At 43.0% G+C, this 22,765-nt stretch overlaps 2 protein-coding genes and 1 long non-coding RNA gene across 8 annotated transcripts in view; 2 read left to right on the top strand and 1 right to left on the bottom strand.

Annotated features, from left to right (window-relative positions):
- Nucleotides 1-616: 616 nt before the first annotated feature.
- On the bottom strand, nt 617-20,563 carry LOC128910955 (uncharacterized). Its single transcript, XR_008466950.1, has 3 exons — nt 20,456-20,563; nt 19,789-19,852; nt 617-745 (listed from the first exon to the last, which is right to left on the bottom strand). It is a non-coding gene; the product is annotated as an uncharacterized LOC128910955 (long non-coding RNA).
- Nucleotides 8,044-12,878, top strand: EIF3F (eukaryotic translation initiation factor 3 subunit F). The gene is made up of 8 exons (XM_054205068.1): nt 8,044-8,338; nt 8,440-8,510; nt 8,674-8,753; nt 9,844-9,981; nt 11,028-11,119; nt 11,316-11,452; nt 11,589-11,702; nt 12,486-12,878. Exons 1-8 carry the CDS (start codon nt 8,059-8,061, stop codon nt 12,561-12,563), a joined length of 990 nt encoding a protein of 329 aa, XP_054061043.1. The 5' UTR covers nt 8,044-8,058; the 3' UTR covers nt 12,564-12,878.
- ANXA7 (annexin A7) overlaps nt 19,566-22,765 on the top strand; it is a 16,164-nt gene continuing 12,964 nt past the window's right edge. The window contains exons 1-2 of one of the 6 annotated variants that reach the window (XM_054205063.1): nt 20,023-20,095; nt 22,455-22,643. The gene's annotated coding sequence lies outside the window, so the exon portion shown is untranslated. Of the gene's footprint in view, nt 19,689-19,994; nt 20,096-20,770; nt 21,162-22,049; nt 22,644-22,765 lie in introns of those variants that run through there. The other 5 variants (XM_054205064.1, XM_054205065.1, XM_054205062.1 and 2 more) reach the window with 5 other exon arrangements.

The raw sequence follows: 22,765 nt of genomic DNA, 5'->3' as shown, positions 1-22,765 counted from the left end.
TTAGGACAGCATTTAGCAAAAGCAGCCCTTGCAAATACTATAGTATAGTCCAAGCTTTCACAATGAACAGGTTTGATATAAAATGCAATCACATTTTGCTGCTCCACCTGAGGTACCAGCAGCATGAACTTCCTCAGCTGAAGAATTAGTTCCATTTATTATTGGAAAACAGTATAGAGACAGTTACTGTTCTCCTCCTGCTTAGGCCAGTTGAACACTTCCTCCCTCTCCAACGTGCACAGTCTCTGGGTCAGGAAATGCACTCTTCAGCTTCCTCTCAAAGCTGTTTCCTCAAAGGGTAAGGTCTTCCCTGCCTTTCCTCAGTAAACTGTCTATGCATGTCCTATATACAAACCTAGCCACTACAGTACCATTACTCATATTTTGCAGAAGCGGAAAACTGAGATCTAAATGTTAAATGACTTTCCTGAAGTCAGTGGCACAGACAGGAGGAGAATAGTACTATCTAGTTGTTATCAAACACTTCACATTGGAAGAGCTAAAACTATGTCTCTGTCATTACTTCAGTTATATGGATGACTTGCCTTAACATTGCCCAAGATGCCAGTAACAAAAACACAATGGGCCCTCAGGTCTCCCAGGCTCCTACACAGCAACTGTCCCCTAGATTTTATTATCGATGTTCCTTTTCAGATCCCATTTCTGTATGTAAATTATTATCTTCTTACCTTCTCCCTCATTGTCCCCTTATTCATCCAACACATCATGACGCAGCTGCCTCATACTGGAAAAAAAAGCACAGAGCTTTGAAGGGACAGACAACACTGTCAGACTCTGGTGATGTAAAAATCATATAATCCTCAGAGTTCACAAAATAACATTTTTGCCATTCTATCTTTCAGCAGGCTTCCCTACACCATTAAATGACATATATATCTTCCAGTCTAGTTACTTCACTTCTTCATGCAGATTCCTCCTCAAGACACCAAAGCAAATGTTTGTGCTGAGTGACATAGCTAACACTGGCAGTCCCAAAAGTCTAGGTCAATGCTTCTGGGGACGTGTGCAATTTTGGTCTGGGCTCAAATGTATGGAAAGTGGTGATTTTGACCCATGCCATAAAGGACATGCTTACTCATAAGCTGTAAGGTGATTTTATATGAACAAGGGACTCGAAGAAGAGATTATTTTCCCAACAAATATTACACTGATACATTAGCTGTTACAAGTGTTAGAAATTTGTGATATTTGAAATCCACCTGCACGAGAACTTTCACACTTATCTGGTATCAGTGACATTACACTTCATTTTATTTGGATGTCAGTAGGTATTCAAGGACACAGCACTGCTCTGCTACAAATGCTTTTAAGTCAAGCACAGTAACAGCAAGTTACCAGACAAAGGGACACTGTGTTAAAGGCTGCCTGCCAGAGATTAGTTATTCAGGTTGATTACACGGAAAGGACAGTAGCGCTGCCACACTTCTACCCCATACTCCCCGGGGAAAAAAAAAAAGAAAAGCCAGGAGTCACATCTAGGTATTATTCAGTTCTCACTACATGGGGTAGGCAGGAATAACGTAATATAATATAATGACACAAGGTTTGATCTTTCAAGGTAGTGCGCCTAACTCCTTTGTTAGGTCACTGCAAGCACATTCTTTCTTAGTTTTAAGTATGAGTAGTGTATAAAATGCCTCTCACTTGAAAGCTGACTCTGAACATGATTTAAGTCAAAAGCAGAAAATAATCACAATCATAGATGATCAAGAAGCATGAATGTCCTGAGAGGTTGGAGAGTTCATGCTTTCATGAAAGACACAAAACACCTTTCCTCACCATATATTTCAGTAAAATTTGGGTTGTACAACCCATTTTAGGATTGCACTGACATAAAATCCATAAGTAAAGCTCTCTGTCACATTCTTATGTGAAATGGCACAGAAGAATTAAGGTAGAATTAAGATAAAATTAATTAATTCCACCTCATTGATTCTACATTAATTGTATTAACTGAAGAAAGAAACTGGCAAGTCAAATACATATAAGAAATATTAGTGGAAAAAGCACTATGCACAAATTCCCACTTCCGCTATTCACTTCAAACCAGGCAGAGTTAAGTCACTAATTAATTAGCATTAAGTGATTACAAAGGCTGTGGTTTGTATTCATGACTATCTAATTGTTTTAGTATCACAGGAAAATAAAATTGCATCTCTTAGCAATAATCAGTAAATCCAATTAAGCGTGAAACTCGTGTAAAGGCAGTGATTTCAGACCACGGGAAAGAGGGCTGGAACTAATTACCCGCTACGAGGCAGCGAGACCGCGTGTGCCTGCCGCCACCTGGCGGGGAGGCGCCCGCTGCCGCCCCGGGGACCGGACCGGAGGCTGCACCGAGCCGCCGACCGGCAGCTCAGGCCCCGGTGTCCCCAGGGCCGCGGTCCTCTGCCGAGGAGGCTTCGGTGACGTTGGAAAGCCGGCACGGCAGGCTCTCGGTCTGCAAACACGGAGCCGGGAGGAGGCTCCCGCATCCATCCCTGGAGGGCCAGCACAGCAAGACCTTTTGCAAAACACCTGGATGAATGACCTCTCGTCTGGCTGGCAGGAGAGGCAGTTCCTTTTATTAGAGCCATTGATCTTGCCGGAAAGAAAAGCAGACTGCCTTTCAGGCACGTAAACATTTATTCCAGGTCTCTTCTGGGAGCCACTGCAAGATCTCCTGTCATTCATTGGCCACAAACCTCACACGTCAAGGAGTTTCACATTTCCCAAACAACCCTATTTTTAGTTATCCAGTTTCTTTTTCTCTGTGTCCTATATATATTATTCTGTTTTCATCCCTTTACTTCCTTTCTTGCATTTTTCTTGGATTTTCAAAACCGAAACCTAGACAACAGTACACTCCAGCTAAGATTCTATTTGCCATGTCTCTTTCTATCTGTGTATCTGAAGCATTCATGATGATCTGCACAGTGTAAGTTATTTCTCATTAAATGCATAAAATGACAAAAATGCTTCATACACAACTGGTCCAAAAAGCAGGAGTCTGCTCTAGTAATATCTGGCAATACCTCTCTTTATGCAAACATTCACAATATGTGCATGTAAGCTGGGACATCGCAATTAATGTTTGTAATGTGACAACTGTATGGCAGTTGTATTATGCGACAATGCCTGCACAGGGATTATGCCTTGTAAGCTTTTCCATTATTGTTTGAGCAGCCTTAGTCTGTGCCATGGCTGTTTGAATATCCTGCGGCCAGCACAAAGAACTAGGTAATAGTGGATGCAGGACTACCTTTTTATGCACCATGATTTAATGATCAAAGAAGTATACAATCTTGACCCAGCCCTGAAAACAGCTGAAACAAACTTTTCCAAAAATAATCTAGACAAGGGTATATCCTCACAGTATAAATTCCATAAGCGCTTTTATGAGTTCAGTCACTCTTTTCTATATACAAATGTGATACAGATCTTCACAATAAAAGACATTGTTGCTTTTATATAGAATGTTAGGGCTAGCATTTTCAGTCAAGCTCATCTGGGGCAACAGGGTGAACATACTGGGGGAGAGGCATGGTATGAGTCAACAGAAGACTCTTTCAGAATATCCTACCCTCTCTTCAGGAAAAGCCTGTTCCAACTGTTCCAAGTTGTTACGGATACATTCCCACTGAAGTCTGAGGAGTTACGGTACTGCAACAACAGAAATCTGCATTTTAGATCAAAATGCTTTTTACCGCAGCTTTTAAACGTAGTCACCTTCTCTATTTTTTGACAGATCTCTCACTGGTCATTGCAAGCAATGGAACTGGTATATCCAGGAATCATGAACAGCTAAATAAATAGTTTTGAGACACATTTTGACAATTTAAAAATTTCAACACTTGACTGAGACAACTAGTTTGTACCATTTGGAGGTTGTCAGGGCTTGGGGGTATTTTTTTATTTCCACAGACATCCTTTGTTCAGTACATGTCTCTTTCCCCTTCTTCAATGAGTGTACAACTGTGACCATGAAAGTATCTGTTGCCCTAAGTATGCCAGCCTGCATGCATTTCTCTGTTATTTTTCACTGCAAGTTATTCTGTGAAGTTATTTTTACTTTAGCTTGGATCTCTACATTTCCATATATTAACTAAAAACCACATGTCAGTCCTTAATGTGCCATTTTTGAACACCTAAAGATAACTTCCATCGCTTCCCTAACTTTAGAGAAGGTATATTTTTTTATCAGTGTGGTATGTAATTAACAGTATGCCTCATTATTTTTAGGTAGTATTTGGATTTTCACCATTATTACATCATCATTATATCAGTAGTCCCATGTGTCTGTGTTATTTTCTGATAACTAAGGTAGCCCCATAAAACATTACACCAAAGCAGGGAGGGGCTTGAATCTCTCTTGCTAATATGAAGCTGAATCAGCTGACACATTACACTGGGAATTGACTACTGCTAACAACTGTGTTTCATCTACTGGCAATCCCAAATGCACAGGAAACAGATGACTATCTATCTAAGACTAAATAAGGGAATTATCACTTTTTTTTAACAGGAAAAAGAAAAAAAACAACGCCAAACCACAAAAACAAACCAAAAGCTGAAATCATTGCCCATTACTACATTGTATGAAAGTCCTGGATAGAAGGCACAACATAGGGATCCTGAAAAACACAGATAACCGGTAGACAACAAAAGCGCTGGTCACTCGACTGAGAGAGAAGGTGAAGAGGGAGCTCTGTGAGCACGACGAAGGCTGGAAACACAGACTTGAAATTGCAGGCAGGGAAATAGACTTCTGTCCTTTGATCTCAAAATTATTTGGAAAATGAGACCTGGTAATCATTTTTCCTAAATAAGCATGATTATATAAAATAAATGTTAAGTTTAGTGATGGATTTTTCTCTTGGCAGAAATAACTGAAAGACTCTATTAACTTCCTAGACAGAATGTGCAACAGAAAATTATTCTTATAATAATGGAATAAAAATGTCAGTTTCAATCCCATGAAACTGAACAGATAAAAGTATGTCCCGAAATGACAAATCAAATATATTGTAAATATTTTATTTTATCTGTAATGCAATATAAGAAACATTTTTCTTAGAGCAAGAGATGACATTGCTTCCAGTAATACAAGGAAGATTAGAACATAGCTACTGATAAAGAAATTATACATCACCTGTGAAAATGCAGCTGACATGACAGCAAACGCAATAATAATGACTCAGTCACACATAAAGATTTCTCTATAAAGAGAAATCATGCAAGAGCAGAGCTTGGAGGCTAATTACATTTACCACCAACATCAGATGCAGGGAAACCAAGCAAGGAAAAATGTAAAATCAGAAGTCCCTGAGTTACCATGCTGATCCACGTTCATGTGCAAATCTGTCTTCTGTTCCTCCTCTAGGCAGATAGATTTTACCGTAATGGAGCAGTATCTAAACATCTTAATCATCTCACTAGATGGATGCTAAGTTTTCAACAACAGGCATCATCAACATGTGTCACTGGTAACTACCCTCCTCTAAAAGTAAACTAATACTTTGTGAAACAATATTAATTATGAAGGTCTCTGTTTTTCAGTAGTTATTCAGCAAGGAAAAACAGGTTTGTATCTTGGACACATCTGCTCCAAGCACTATCACACAATTGATTTTTCCTATCATTACATTTATACTATCTTTGTATTAAGCAGGCTTTGTGTGATCCAAACACTGATCTTTCTTTGACTTTTGAGATACAGGCTATATCCATCTTTTTATTCACTACATACACTCTCTGGTGTTCTGTCCAGCAGCTTGATATCAACATATTAGAAGACAGTTATCATAGTTGCCAGTTTTGAAGTACAACTGCAGCTCCATATTAAGCTGCCCAATTTTTAAGATGGCAACATAAAAGTATAATGGACAGATCTTAAAGAGTCTTGCTTGCTTCAACTGAATCTGCAGCTGACTATGTCAAATTAAGCACCAAGGGCAGTTTGATGCAAACAAGAATGAGATCAAACAGCTGCTCTCTAACAAGAATGCCTCACACATTAGATTTCTCAATGACACATCAAAGCTCCAGGAACAGAAACGTTTTAAAGCTTTATGCAATTTGACCCAGGCACACCTACAACAAATGAAGGCTGCATGGTGAAAACCTAAGAATAGGAGATCCAGTTTTTACTGGTGCCCAGACCAGGAAGTGCTTTTATGAAGAGATAAAATCTGTCCGTGTTCCCATGCATTAGCTCTCCTTTGTAGCTTTGACAGGTGTTCCCCACTTATGTAAAAGAAGCAAATTGCTAGCACATGGGCAGAATGTATTATCTTTTTATTGAGCTGCTCCTTTTATACTCAAGAGCCTGTCTTCAATGACTGAGTCGAAACTGCTCATCAACTGATGACGTTCACGCCTCAGCTAATGAAACAGAGAAAATTCCAAAAAGCCATCAGTCATGATAAAGATCACTTCTTTATGTTAAAATTACTTTAACTGGTAACCCAAATATGGGAAGGAGTATGTCAGGAGCCCAACGTGGACCCCTAAAAGAGTAAAGATGATTGCACCTAAGGTAGTAACCAACACTGCACTTTTCTCTCTGGTACACCTGGGAAAACTACCTGGAAGTGTTCTCAATTATTCAAAGAGCCATCTGATAGACAAAGCGGTGCCAGAGAACTGATGTAGTTTTTGACTGGCATAGTTTCATCAGACTAAGCATTTCGACAAAAGGTGAGACTTGTGGATCTTTCATATTTATATATTTGTATACACACACACAGAGACCAAAAAAATCCAAACTTTTTAATGTTACCTGAAAGACTCCCTGAAAGTTTGTCAAACTAATATTAAAAACCTGTGATAAAGGGTTTTGAACTAAGAGACTTAAAGGTAAATCTGCGTTCATGTTGCTACCACTGTTAAGATAACAACTGCAAGGATACGGCCAAAAAAAAAAGGGAAAAGGAAGCTCTGAAAAAATGCAGCCTCCTTACGAGTTATCAAAAACATACATGCTTCTGTTTACAACCATACCTGGTCCACCCACACAGGTTTGTTGCCTGAGTGAACACAAGGGGCGCTACAAGTAAGTAGGTAAATTATATCCAAGTCAATTTGTTAGCTAACCATTAAACCTCGGCTAAAGGTAACCAGCATTTGCTCTCTACACAACACTTAGCAACCACTTACTCTTCTTTGCCTCACTGGCAACAGAGACCTGGAAAGCAGGGCTAAGAGCACTTCCCTGCCTCACAGGGCCAATACCCTGAGCGCTGCATAGCCCTCACATACTGGATAACCTCCTTCGCTGTGGTGGCAGCTCGGTGCCATGCCCGCAGCCTGCTGTGTCTGCCACACCACCACACAGCTGCAGGGCAGCAGAAGCAGTGCTGCTACCTCTACCCCCACTTCAAGCAGGCCGAGGGAGCAGCCCTGCCGCCATGGCCAGGGCCACACTGCTGCCACCCAAACACCTCAGCAGCCACCCACAGCTGACGGCAACACAGGCCTGACGTGCCAGAGAAGCACAGCCAGCTGAGGCAGCCCCAGGGGTACGGCAACGCCCCTGAAACGGGTGGGGCTTCGAATGCAACAGGGAGCCCCAGCACACCGGCCCTGCTCAGCCTACCTCCAGCAGGGCCCTCAGAGCCGGGCGCCGCCAAGGCTCCCCGCCACCAGGGCGAGTGCTCGGCGCTACACACACTGACAAACCATACCTTCACCTAGCAACCAGTGTGGTAAACGACAGCGCCACAGCCAATAAATAGGCCCTCACGCCCTGACAGATAGAAGGCAAGAGCGGCGCCAGCCAATGGGAGAGCAGAGAGTCAAGGAAGCGGGGCATAAGAGAACCCAATCGGAAAACTCTCCGGCCCCAAGAAGGTGGGAGCAAGAGTACGCTTCAGTCACAGACGGTGCGCTCTTCCTCCAATCAGAGCGTCTTCCCTCATCGCTCTCCCCAGATTGGTTAGCAGATGGCAGGAGGGCCTTAGCACACCCTTTCCCCAATAGAAAGGTAGCACTGCGTGACAGGCGTTCCGAATAGCCAATTATTGCCGGCGCGAAACCCCCACCCCTCTCTCTTGCAAAATGGCGGCGACGGCTCCCACTCCCGCTCCGGCTCCTCCCGCGGCCGCCCCGGCGCAGAGCCCGACGGCGGCGCCCGCCACGCCGGCGGGAAATGCTGCCCCCGCCGCCGCGCCGCCCCCGCCCGCCGCCCCGGCGCCGCCGCCGCCGCTGTCGGCCGCGCTCTCGGGCCCTTTCCCCGGTGGCCGCGTGGTGCGGCTGCACCCTGTCGTGCTCGCCTCCATCGTGGACAGCTTCGAGCGGCGCAACGAGGGCGCGGCGCGGGTCATCGGGACGCTGCTGGGTAAGAGCCGCCGTCCCGCCCGGTCCCGTCCCGTCGCCAGCCTGGGGGCGAGCAGCCCGCTGCCCCATCGGCGTCCCCCTAACTTCGCTGCCCTCCCGCAGGGACCGTGGACAAGCACTCGGTGGAGGTCACCAACTGCTTCTCCGTCCCGCACAACGAGTCCGAGGATGAGGTACGGAGCGAGGCCGCCCCGCGGGGGGGCGGTGGGTCCCTCGGCGGAGCGGCGGCCCCTGCGCTCCCTCTGATGGCGGCGTCAGGGCCTGCGCCCGTGTCGCCCTCCGGTGAGGGCTAAGCGTCCCGGTAACCAGCTGACTAGGTCCTGTCCCCTTTCTCAGGTGGCAGTCGATATGGAATTTGCCAAAAACATGTATGAGTTGCACAAGAAGGTGTCTCCTAGCGAGATCATCTTGGGCTGGTAAGTTCTCCTGCAAGAGCATGCAAGCAGCTGTGTCGGTCCCTTAAACTACTTGAAATACGTTAATTCTCGTTGTCACAGGCTGAGAAGCAGTAATGCTTGTGGCAGTAAGATCTTGTTACAGAGTCAGCTGTAAAGCTGCTGCAGTTCATAATAAGAAGAGACAGTATTGGTGACTTACAGGGTTTAGTTTTGTTTCTATCTAACAAAGGTATCACAGAGGAGTGATGAGTTAGAGAATGCTTGCACAGCTTTGTTCAAGAACTTAGCCACCTGGAATACAACCTGCACCACGGAAGGTAGCTGGTTAGAAAGAAAGGAGAACGCAAAAGAGTAGTTTCAAGTACCCGAGGCCTCAGGAGGAATCGGTGATATCAGCTTGAGCATGCGGAAGTTCTCTGCTGAGAAAAGGTGGAAATGCTTGTATGTGGGATGCGAAGCAAGATCAGTAGGATGTTATGGGAACAGAGTCTGTGTCCGAGTGTGTGGATAGATAGTTTTATTAGTCTTTTCATGCTTCTCTGATCCTACAAAATAGCTTAGTTCTGTTCCTGCAGAGCAAACTTCCTCAGCAACCTCCTAATGGCACGGCAAAGTGCAGTTCTAATGACAGGAGTTGTCTTATGTATGTGAGAAGCTAATTGCAGAGCAGCTAAAGGAGCCAGATTAACGAGTTATACCTCCTGCAGAGAGATGTTTGATTTGTGGAAGATCTACTTGGTTGGTCTGCGTTTGTTTGGCATGCTTTAAATTACACAGAAATAAAGAGTTGGTCCAGAGCATAGTGAGAGGTAACTGAATCTTGGGTGTCTGATGTCAGCTGCACTGACTCCTTATGGCTGGTACTGCAGCACTGGCCCTGTGCATGTTTTGGGCAGGGGTGTGCTCAGCCTGTGATTCCTACAGTTCTAGGACCGCTGGCCATAGAACTACAAATTCCCTAGTTAAAACAGCTGTATTTAGTGTGTTTCTGCAGCTCAGTGTTTGGAAATAAGTGTTTTAGGATACAAACCTGTTAAATACCAACAATACCAAACATCGGGCACTTGAATGTTGGAAGAATGGCTCCTCAACATGTGCTCTTTTGAAGGTATGCAACAGGTCACGACATCACGGAACACTCTGTCCTGATCCACGAGTATTACAGCCGGGAAGCGCACAATCCAATTCACCTCACCGTGGACACCAGTCTCCAGAATTCACGCATGAGCATTAAAGCCTACGTCAGGTACTCTGGGAGGGGAGCTGTGTGACTTACTGAGAGAGACCACATCAGGGTAATGAGAAATGTAATGGGCTGCGGTGTCTCATTTTGGATAATATTGTGCAGTAGCTAAAACACAGCAGCGAGCCAGGGATGGTTGATCATTGGAATGTCTTGACCATCGTATGTAAGTTGAAAGACCTAACCTTTCATAAGTTAGTACCTCGTTGGAGGTGGAAAATTGTGACTTAATTAACAATGCTCTGAACACCTTTGTGATGTTTCACAGGATTCATATAGGTAGCATTAATGTCACTAACTTCCATCACACTGTGAATGCTAAGCTATAGTCACTGGGCTTTATTGCTCGGCAGTCTGCTTATACAAGTTGGAGGATTAGTGCAGTTAAAACATAATTGAAACAGCATCTTCTTGATCAGTCTTTCTTCCCCTTAATCCTTTCCACTTTTATCAATTAATAGTGGAGATTAAATATGGATAAATGAAATTATTCCCCCTCACTGTTGTTCTTCCCAGTACTGGCTGAAGAGCTCTCCTCTTTGTAGAGGCAGTCTACTGCTTCTTGACTGTGTACCTTCAAAAAGGAAACTGTTCCGTGACATCTTTCTTAAAGCATAAATGAACTTCAAATACCTTTACTAATAGGAATAATAAAGGTGTTGAGAGTACTTTGTACTCGATTTTTTGTCATGTTTCTTCCTTAAGTAATTTCTCCAAGAGCATGGAATGTTTCGGAGTAGAATACCTGCTCTGTAAGCAAGAAGGAACGGTGGCTAAGAAGATAGTACTTAGCTCTTCATGCGTTCAAGCTGACAAATGTCAGACCAGCTAGGAATATTCTTGGATGAAAATAAGCAATTAATAGTATACCAGCACTGATTTCCTGTCCTCAGTTATCCATGCTCTTAATATTGCTGATTTTGGTGAGAATGAGTAACCTACTCACGTTCACACTTCAGTGCTAACAGAGATCATTAAATGGAAATCTATTACTTCCTCCCTTAAATATTTCTGTGCTGAAAATGTTTTGTTCTTTTCTTTTTTTCCAGTGCCCCAATGGGAGTCCCTGGTAAAACTATGGGCGTGATGTTCACACCTCTAACAGTGAAATATGTTTATTATGATACAGAACGGATAGGAGGTGAATGTTTTCTTCCTATTTGAGTTATGACCATTGTTGTGACGCTCTATAAATGCCTTCGTTACACTGGTAAAATTGCCATTCTACTGGGAATTAGACTGTCTTGCTGAAGCTTAAAAACCTTCAAAAAGTTAAGGATTTAAGCTGTCTTCTGTGGCAGTTGGGTTTTTTTCACTGATCCTCCTTTTCCTTTCAGTGGATCTTATAATGAAGACTTGCTTTAGCCCTAATCGAGTGATTGGCTTGTCCAGTGACCTGCAGCAGGTGGGGGCAGCGTCAGCCAGGATTCAGGATACCCTGACCATGGTTCTGCAGTATGCAGAGGATGTGTTGGTAAGGCCAGGTTTTTATGGCTCAGCAGATAAGTTTGATCTAAGCTTGTACATCTTGTTCTTTTTATGTATTATTTTTCTGGGCCGTAAACTTACTAAGTTTTACTCACGTTGAAGTGTGTATTTCTTATGCTTAGTCTGGCAAAGTGGCTGCTGACAACACTGTTGGGCGATTCCTGATGGATCTTATTAACCAGGTGCCAAAGATTTCACCAGAGGATTTTGAGACAATGTTGAACAGCAATATCAATGTAAGTTCATCTCATTTTTTCAGTGTATTGACAGCAATTTTGAAAATTTGCTGTACAGACACAAATTTGTCTGTGATCAAAACAATCTTATCTTTTCATACAAACATGGTAATAGAAAACACAGCCCTTTCTTGTCAGTAATTTGATGTTTTAAGAGCTGAAGGTGGATGAAGGAGCTCACCATAATAATCTTGCAAGCAACTGCAAATAAGAGAATAAGTTGTAAAGTACTTAAGAATTATGCAAGTGATCTGAAAGCCAGCATCAGTTCTTCTTTTAGGGTGATTGGACAATATGAATTACCAAGCTTAAAGCAGTTTGGATTTCAAGGATAACTGGTGACTTGCCTGAGCTTCCTTTGCCTGAGCTGAAGTTCTGTCTCTTTGCACAACAGTTAGGACATGAAAAAGTTTTTAGTGTGCTACCTTATTTCTGTAACAAATTTTTAGAAAGCGAAAGTTAAGTTTCTGAATGTGTTGTTCACCCACAGTCTGCAAGACCAGAACTAATTTTTAATTTTGCTTGTACCCTTTGACTTGCCTGGTTAACACGGGTGAACTCAGAGTTAAAATTTCACAAGCAGTGTTTCATATTCTGGGAATACCAAAACCTTCTTCCTGCAAGGGAAGCATTCATCAAGGTAGGACTTTCAGGACTAACAACAGTAATTCTAGTAGCTGATTGTAAACTGCTTTACAGGTGTTAAAAATTCAACTCCTTAACAGGCTACCATCTTTGTTAATATTTCTGATCACTGATTTGGTTTTTTTTTACCCCTCTCAGGACCTACTGATGGTAACCTACTTGGCAAACCTCACACAGTCACAGATTGCTCTTAATGAAAAACTTCTGAGTTTATAAAGAAACTTCTGCCACCCTACACTTCAAAGAAGCTGAAGAATGAGCAGATACACTTTTATATGGTGGTGTTACAAATTTCCTTGGACCGTAATTTAATTACCTAGATGACTTGGTTCACGTTTTTATTTCCATTGCCCTGAAAAATCCCTACATGGTTTAGGAAATGAATGGGAACAGCTGCAGTTTAGTTGAGCCCAATATTTTAAAATGCAGTATGTGAATCTTTTGTCTCCGAGGTTTATCTACTTGTATAACAAAGTACAGCTTTATTGTAAGAATGTATTTGAAATAAAAGTTCCATTGCAGTGGCAATAATGGCTTCTGTCCAGAAAAAACTGTTCTCATTTCCGTATAATGAATCCACTTTTGAAAGAAAGGGGGGAATAACATGGCATCAAGAAAGAAAACTAGAGTTGATGCAAGTCAACTCCAATTCTGCAGACTTCTTTGCAGTTTTTTTTTCCCCCCAGTTGTTAAAGCACACTGAAAGCGTGGCTTCTTGTGTAGCCCATAATATGCTTTTCCATGGAAGACTGCAGAATGGTCACTGGTTTATTAGTGGTGCTGTGTATATGCCCTTCATCAGGATACTGGCAGAGTATGAGACAGTGAATTCGGTTTACATTATGGTATCATTTCTATGCACATCTGATCCTTTGTGAAAGGAAATCAAGGTCAATAGCATTAGCCCCTCATTGCTGTGAACTAGAAACTGAGTTCATGGTTAAAAGGGGCTTGGAAAGCATTTGTGGCTGAACAAGTGCCACTACGGGAGTTTTCATCTTCGCAAAAGAAGCAAAACACAGCAAAACTACACTTGATGAAGTTTTGAGGTTAAAAGATCATCAAATAGGAATTTTCTGTTTCATGACCCTGTACTGCTGCTAAAATTATGTGAACAGAAACTTCCTATTTTCTCCCCAAAACCTACTTCATGTTAAATGAGTTCCAGCTGAAAGAAAGCCAATATCACTCCAAGCTGTAACTTTTTACAGTCTCAGCTAATAACATTACCTTTAGAAGTCTGTTTAGCTGTACTGAGGAGGTTTTGCCTAATAAAAGTGTCCTTCTTCTACCACATAACTGTTCCCACCTAATTACTAATGACTGTTTCTGATACCTCACATCTGTTTTGGTAAATGAATCTGAAATGTTAAGAGAAGCCTGTAAAGCCAGTGTTCCCAAAATAATTTTTGTGCTAATTTGCCAGATAAATCCAAGAATGGGACTCAGGTTACAAATCTGTAGATCCTATACTGCTTGTTCCAATCTGGAGAATTCCTCCAGTGACTCAATGCTAAATTCTAAGTTCTAATTGCAAGGACAAGGTACATGAAAACTGAAGATATAGCAAAGATTCTCATATCTTTGAAAATGTTATTCGTGAGCATTAAATAAGTTAAAACTCGGCTCTTGTTTTTCATTAGTCTGAATAAAAAGCTTTTGTTTTCCCTTCTCTTCTTTAAACTTAATATATATCACTTCAGACATTTAACTATTTCACAAATTTTCAGGTCAAGGTATTTTTTGAAGTAACCCTTGAAATAGGAGGAAAAGAGCAAGCAGCAAAGCTGGATAAGTCTCTCAATTACTGCAAAAAAGTTGCAGGGCATTGGGGGCAGCATAATATTATTTCCCTGATCTCCTCTGGAGTAAACTCTTGCCATTCCCCCTGTTAGGGAAACTGATAAAATGTAAGAAGAAAGATTTTAAAACGCTCTACAAGTTTAATAGCTATGCTATTTAATAAGCTGCTGTGCACAACATGCTAAGTTCTGAGAAGATCAATTTGTGATCATTGATATAGAAAAGGTATTGTGGAATTTGCCAGTCCTTGCAAGTACCTGAAGACTAAAAATGGGATGTCATAAGGGACAAAGGTTATGTCTTCCTAGATAGAAGGATTCACTGCAAAACAGAGGTGTCAAGATACCACAATCCGTAGGTTTGGTTGTATGCCAGACAGCACAGACAAATGCTTGGAATTGGAGTAGGAAAAAAATAGCCACTCTTTTAAAAACTCTGTATCTGATCCCCTCCATTCTGTCCCTTTTTACTGGTTGAGCAGCACATTGTGAACCTCACTTTGACTCTGGAATTTTGAATGCGCAATTTCAAATTTCAGCAGCCACTCTTGTGAAGGACAATATTGCAAACAAATGTAATGCATCATTTTGCTTAATTGTAAAGCCTGGGCTGTACCTAGGAGGCATTCCTTCTCTGGAGTTTGAAAATCTAGATGGGAATTCCTAAAGGTATTTTATTCAAATTGTTCCACTTCACGGATATCTATCTAAAAACTTGAAGTTCAATAGAAAATCTAGTGGGAAAGGCCTGGGAGTCAAGAAACATCACCAAGGATTTCAGGCTTTAACTTGCTATTGATTTGTAAATGACAGATTTCTTGGATTTATTAGGGGACTTTTTCCCTTTTTTTTTTTTAGGATGTGTTGCTCCAATTAACTTTGACAAAGTCTAGCTATAAATAGTCAAGATAGATAGTTCTTTGCGTTCTATATACACTTTATATTATATTTAATCATACTAGTGCCCTCACTAATATAATAAAAAACTTTTCTATCCTGTGACACGTTCAACCTTTTCCTTTTCATAGATGACTTCTCTGAATAAGTACAACCTTACTGGACATTACTATATTACATATTTATTTCTGGCAATGTGCATGTTTTCTTGGTAAGTATTAGGCTTTAAAATACCTTGCTTAAATGGCTCCATTACCAGCTCCTACCGCTCAAGTATTTAATTGCGCAAATGATGATTTTTTTTTTTTTTTTCTTTTTAATCTGGGCTTAGTTGAGCTGATCGTGACTTTTCACCTCAGCATGAAGTTCTTGAAAACTTCTTTTCCTCAATATACATAATATTCAGAACAGAGTTTACTATCACAATTGATTCTCCTGTTCCCTTTGGGTATACTGGATACTTAGAAAAGTTGGAGGAATGTGTCAAATCAGTTCACCTTGCTGCCCTGGACCTTTCTCAGGCATGTAATCTCAGTCAGCCTCAACAAAGGAAGAGAGTTTCAGCAAAGCATCTTTTGTCAGAACAAAGAGGCAATGAAACCTGTTTTTTCAGTAAGCACGGTGACCTCTGACAACCTGCAGTTTAATTAGCATGCAGACATTATGCTTTGTTCTGACGTCTTCCTAGAGTAGAAAAGACCGCACTTGTTTGCACGTTTGCGCAAGTGCATGTAAAACCCACAAGCACCTGAAAGTACGCTGTGTTACTTATCAAAATCAGTATTTGCAGGATGAACTATCGTTAACAGAAATGACTTCTTAAAATTGCAGGAGGGAGCTGGTAATGCTCCGGTATTTCTTAACTGATGACAGTGTCAGCAGCAGAAAGAAGGTGGTGTACTATCTGATGGTGACTAGCTTCCCTGTGTTCTGTTGTGCTGCAAGGCTTGCAGATGACATTTCTTCAAGAGGAATTAGTGGATTGGCAGTACGCAACAGTCAGGTTTCCTGTGACTGCTATCAGGTACCTAGGATCGATGCTGCACATAACTTGTAGCGGTGACTAGGATTAGAATAAGATCTAAAGGAGTCCTTGCAGACTTGTGTTACTGTCCATTTGCTGGTTAAGCTAAAAAGCAATTGAAATTTGACATTCTAAATTCATGTGACCGAAGAAAAGGGTTAACACTATGTGTTTCTCTGGGTAAGGGAAGAAGTTGGTGCTGCTAATATGGTGTGTTTAACAGATACTTCATTGTTGCTGTCTTCTCTGGCTCCCTGTGTCCACTAACTTTACATTAGAAGGGGGTTCCTGAATCAGTTCTTTCCTGTCCTGACCAACCATATCTTAAACTCCATTTTAAATATACCTAAAGTCCTTACTAAAGTTCTTATTTCATGCTCTTCCTGGTATTTATACATAAACTGTAACAGGTAGCCATCATACTGTAGTCTTCATTTTACTAAACATGAGGGAGCTTTACCTCCTTTCTTCTGACGCACTGTCTATGCTTTGATCACTGAGCTGCCCACTTGAAACTTAATCTCAGTCTTTCTTGAACTCGAGTTGGTAAAAACCATACCCGTATCAGCACATAGATCAATGAATATAAGAATACATTAATACTTCCTGTTATAAACTCCTTGTTTGCCTCTTGGTGTCTGTCATGTAGTGTGATTGAGCACCCCAATCTCTTGCCCCTGGTGTCATTTGCAGCTGAGCTCCAGTTTGTGAGGAAAAATATTAATTCAAATGCATGACCTGGCACTATGACACTTTTTAATTAAAAAAAAACCAAACAACTAGATCCACATATTTCTCCTGGTTTTGATTATTCTCAGTATTGGTGATACCTCAGAGTTGTCAGCAGGTATCATTAGCTTATTTCTCACTTTTGCGCCCTACTCAGTTAAGAAAAAACTTGTAATTGATCACAGACCAATTTAACAGAATTCTGCAAATTCCCTTTTCAACACAGACTTTGTTTTTTCTTACAAGTTGTTTATCCTTGCTCATGCTAATTCCTTTTTCCTGCAGTTTAACTAATTACTGGTTCTTGTCAAGCCTTCTGTGGACATCCAAGTGGCTTATACTGAATTCCTCATACATTGTGTCAAACTGACCCAGTATGTCCAGTGATCGATCTTTGATAAACCACGTGTTTGGTTGTAAGCCTTGGAAAGTGGAGATAAGACTAATTGTTCTATACTGTTGAGAATAATAACCTTTTTAATCTACTATCTGCAATTTGATACATTAAAAAAAAAATCCTGGCTGCCAGAATTTCAATTTCATTTGCTGATTTTTTTCCGTATACTGGGATGAAGGTCACTAAGTTCACCTTGTTAAGTCATTTAAGTTTCTTGGCAGAAGACTTAAGTCCGCTGCAAAGAAGCAGCAGTGTTTTGGTATGCGATTTTGTGAACCTGTGGATATATGCCATCTATTAGTAACTAATCTGAAATGCATGGGTTTAATCCTAATGATTAAAAAATTATTGGCGAAAAACGTTAGACACGGTGCTCTTTTAAGTAGTCTAGCAGAACATCCTGCTGTTCTCCTTCTGTGCTTTGAGGAAGGGTGAAGCTTCTATTTTTAGTCTGGTTCCACACAATAGAACTAGAGATCCTGGTGGCAACTCAGTTGCAAGGTTTGTGTGAAATCTTGATGTTTGGACTACTGTGGGTGGAGTCCTAACATGACTCACTGGGTAGTGACTCTCACTTGAGCAGCTAACCAAAGGCATGGCTCTTCCTGAAGCCATGAACTTGCTCTGCTCCCTGCACACATGGAAGGTTAACTCAACAGCTAACGTTGACTCTCTGCATTTTAATTACTGCAGTCACAAGGTAGTGCAACGGGAGAAGTATTTTTAGTAGAAAATTTAGACTTGGATCACTGCAGTATCCTGTTGGTTTGTTATACTTTGACCTATGGTTCAAAGCTGACCATGTCTTGTTGCTTATGACAAACTGTGGGAAAGTTTTTTTATTTAACTGTGTTGGCTGAAATAGAACATCAAAAGTAATGCTTCGTATTAAAGCAGGAAATAATGTTCCAACCAGGATATATAGCGCAGGTCACTAAAGCATTGCTGCTTCTCTGTGTCACCAACAATAAATTATTCTGAAAAAAACCAAGTTTTATTCCAGCTCTACTGATAGCACTCAGCATGACTATGTAGTTGAGAGCTAAGTCCCTCCAGAGCAGAATTCTGTCCAGTATCATCTCTTAGCAGAAGATGCAAGTATATCACAAAAGAGAGGAGCAAGAGTTTGTCTCCCAACTTCTCTAAAGTTTAATTTTCTAGGAATGAGAAGTTGCCTTGACTCTGAATGGGGTTTTAGAAGCTTTCCTAAATTTGCTGGCTCTAGCTATAGTAACAAGCCAAGGGATTTCCTTAAATACAGAGAGTGAAATTAGACGACCACAATGGTTCCATTCCATGCTTTAAAAAAGTCATTCTGGATATTCTTGTTAACACATAAACATGCAACGCATTTAACAGATTCTTCAGACGTACGCCGTTTTGTTAAAGTGTTTTCTCTTTTTCTCTTCCCACTTGTTTGTAAAAACAGACTCTTCCTCTCCTGAATAGCTCAAATCCTAACAGTCCACTAAATGGAAAAGATAAAGAATTGTGTATTTTACAAATGTGCTTGGTTCCCATGGAAACAGGGATTTAAATATATACCTGTCCTGAAAGAAATGTGCATAACGGAGGTGAAAAAGTAGACATACACTGGGAGTGTCAGCTGAAGAATGCTGTAAGGATTAAATTTTTAAAGCTGCTCCTGATGTGTTCTGGACAAACAAGAGAGAACAGGCCCAATTTTGCTGAAGATAGGTCATTTATTAGATTCTTTATGTGGCTTTAGGTGCTTTTCATTTGAAGCGGGCAAGCATGGTAAATTATTACCCACTCGTTTTCTGCTGCCTGCACTTAATGCTATTCTACAGGCAAATAGAACAGTGTCTGCTGTTTCATCTAGAGCTCAAGTGCTGCACCAAGTTACAGGAAAAAAATGTTTGCATTTTAATGGTCTCTGAACTCCTAACTTGTTTATCATAAAAGAGTAGTAAGTTATTTTGAATAATCTCAATTAACTGGTGCATAATATCATAGGTGGATCCTTCATAAATTGTATCTTGCTGGTCAGAATCTCTTATGAATAATTAACCACCAGGTAAAAGAAGGATGATGTGTATGTAGTGTCTGTTCTAAGTATAATATGAATAAATATCACAATAGACAGAAACAAACCACTAAGCGCACTTCCCACAACTGCATACAAATAACTATCATTAAGATTTCTTTCTAGAGAAACGTATGTAGTGGGCAGGACAATCTTACCTTTATGCCCTCTTGGGACCTAGACCCTGATCTTGAGCAACTACATGAAAAGGAGCAACTTCTTCAGCCCCACTTAGGTCTTTTACACACTTCGCCTGTTACACGCTGTTCTGGTGGCGTAGATGACCTGGCTGACTACCTGCCAACTACTGGATGATGAGCTCGATCTAAAGACTCATGTGTTACTAACAGACTCGATTTAGAGCTACGTGCGTGAGGGCTGAACTCCACTGCGGTGGTGCTGCAGGGAGGAAACTGCAGTGTGGACTTCTCCCTTCCTTTCCAAGGTGGGTGGTTAAGGCCTCCCGTGGGATGGCATCTTCCCCTGACACAGCTCCACAGGCAGGTCCCTCTGCCTTTCTGTGGCACTTGCGCCTTTGAACTTACCTCTCAGCCGTTTTGAAGGAGAACTGGGCATACTGCAGCTTTCCCTCAGCAAGTTGGGGCAAACCTGCATAGATAGGAAAAGGGGTCCCAGGTCAGCAGGGCCACCACCACCGGGAGCCGCTGCCGGCCCGCCTCGGCCCCGCCGGGACCCGGGCGCGGTGCCCCTGCCCGCGGGGAGCGGGGCCCGTGGGCCGGGCCGGGGCGGGCTCGGTGCCGGGGGCGGAGCGGGTGCCGCCCGGCCCCACAGCCTCCATTTTGCGGTGAAGCTGCGGGAGAGAGGCCGGAGGCTCCGCAGGTTTCCCCTCAGGTGAGGCAGCCGGGGGGCAGGGGTGGGCCGGCCACGACTTGTGTGCGCCCCTCGCCTCAGGGCCCGGCCCCGCCGGCTCTCCTCACACACCGCCTCCGGGGCTGGACGGGGGAAACTCGGACTCAGCCCCGCCGCGCCCTGCGACACGGGCGTGTGGGGCCCGGGGCGACCCGAGCGGCATCCCGAGGCAGTGCTCCCGGAGCTGCGGCCGCCCGCCAGCTCGGGGCTCGGCAGGTGCCCCGCCGAGGGAAGCAGCGGCCCGCCCCAGAGCGCCGCACCCCCCCGGCCGGCGGCCTGCCCTCCCGGTGCGGAGCGGGGACGAGGTCCCGGTCGCCCCGGGAGAAGTAAATAGAGTAATACCTGTCTCCGCCCGCAGCCGTGCCTCGCCGCAGGGCTCGCCGCGGTGGCCCGGGGCTGAGGGAGCGGGGAGAGATACATGACCGCCCTTCCCGCCCTGAAACAGAGGGGGGTGGCGGCTCTCCCGGCGGGCAGGGCCGGCTCCGGACGGGGCGGTGGCGGCCCCAACCGGGGTCCTTTAAAGGGTGCGGGGGCGTGTGTGGTGCTGGCGGGGGCGGCCGCGGCTGGAGCGCAGGTGTGCGCGGGCCGTGCCTCCTCCGCCCCGCCGTGTGCGGGGCCGTGTGCGGGGCCGTGTGCGGGGCCGGGGCCGGGGCCGTCCCCGTCCCCGTCCCCGCGGGGGCCAGTCTGTGGGGAGACTTCTCGCTTTGTACCGTCGAGCTCCTGCCCCACGCGCCGAGTTTAGCGCGTCCCCTGATGTTACACCCTCAGAGCTACATCTGCCCCCCCCCACCCCCGCCAAAGAAGACACTTCCCCCTCAGGTTGCGGTTCCAGCCCGCCCAGGAGAACCGGCGGGGGCTGCGGCCCGCGGCCGGCGCCGCCGCTGACTCACCCCAGGGCGGGCTGTGACAGCGCCCGGCCGTGCCCGGACTGGCCTTTATGCTCCGGCCGGGGAAAACGGGGTGGAAATTAACGTCTGATGGGCAAATCTGTTGCTATTTCGGTTATAAAAGCAGTTACATCTCTGCCTCTGAGGATGCTTATGCGGAGGTAAGTGAGGCCGTGCGCTATGGCAGTGTCAGGCTGGTGTTTGCGAAGTCCTTAATGTTGTGTAAGTGACTTAATTTCTCTCCTGGAAAACATATCCACATACTGAAAGCTGTTTCTGTAAATATTGCTGTGTCAGAGACAAGTCCGAATTCTCAATTTAGCATAGAATCATAGAATTGCATAGGTTGGAAGGGACCTTTCAGATCATCGAGTCCAACTGTCAACATAATGCTGACAAAAACCATCACTAAACTGTGTCGCTAAGCTCTACATCTATCTGTCTTTTAAATACCTCAGGGATGAGGTTCTACCACTTCCCTGGGCAGCCTGTTCCAATGCTTGATAACCCTTTCAGTGTAAAAATTTTTTCTAATATCTAATATAAACCTCCCCTGACACAACTTGAGGCCATTTCCTCTTGTCCTGTTGCTTCTTACTTGGGAGAAGAGACCAACAACCCCCACCTCTCTACAACCTCCTTTCAAGTAGTTGTAGAGAGCAATAAGGTCTCCCCTCAGCATCATGTCCACTGAGTTACAAAAGGCCTGAAGCAGCAGTCCTTATTTGACCTTTTTATTGCTCTAAATTTTTTTTTCCAAATAAAAAAAAATGCAGCTAGATCACGCAAATGCAAAGAAAACATTTTTATTTTGTTTTTGTAATTCAGAAGAATGACAAATAGGAATCCGTGTCCTGTTAAGAGGGGAATGATTAAATGAAATACCACAATTCCCAGTACCTGGCCCAAGAGAACTCGCATCACAAATTGAATCCTAGAAAAGGAACTGGTACAACAAAAGTAAGGAAAGTGTTAAACAATTTACTGGTGCACTGTAAAGCACATGTTTACATGGGTGGTTAATTTGGTAACCAAAAATACAACATAGCCTTGATGGCTTGTTTGCTTGAAAATGAAATGTTGGAAACTCATGCCTTAAAAGGCTTTTTGCCAGAATGTGTTTGCTAGTAAATCAGAGACATAGCTGAAAACTTAAATTCATTATAATTAAGTATCTTACCAATGAGTCTAAAATTTGATATATTTTAATATGGTCAAAAGATTATTGTAAAAATTACACTTTTTACAGCAGTTTAAACAGCTGAGTTGCCATCACCAGCTGTTGATTATGCATCATGAAAAACATCGTAAGTTGTACAGTGGAAATGATCCAGTGCACCTCAACAAGTTTTACAGGGTTTACAGTCCTGTCTTCTTAATGGTGTAAGTTTAGTTGAATTACATAAGGCGGAAGAGCTGAAGAAGTTTTTGTTTGTTTGTTTTTTAATATTCAGTTTTGCTGACAAAATATTTTCCTGTAAGCGGAAAGAGCGGAACTGATCTTGGAAGGAAGTGTTGCTGGTCATCTTGTTCCTGAAAGGACTTACAACTAGTGTTACAGTCAGAAATACCAAAAGAAATGCACTGTTGAAAGCCAAATTTAAAGTTCATTCAAGCAACCGTCAGTAATAAATACTGTACAGGTACGGGTTTAAGGTGTTTCTTTTTAGGGAAATAAATAGCCATTAGCAGTGTTTATGATTAAAGCATAGATTTACAAATACACCTTATGTTGTTCTTCCCTCTTTATTTATTTGGAAGTGAT

Source organism: Rissa tridactyla, chromosome 6, assembly GCF_028500815.1.
Source record: "Rissa tridactyla isolate bRisTri1 chromosome 6, bRisTri1.patW.cur.20221130, whole genome shotgun sequence".
Lineage (NCBI taxonomy): Eukaryota > Metazoa > Chordata > Aves > Charadriiformes > Laridae > Rissa > Rissa tridactyla.
This window is presented reverse-complemented; position numbering and strand designations above follow the sequence as displayed.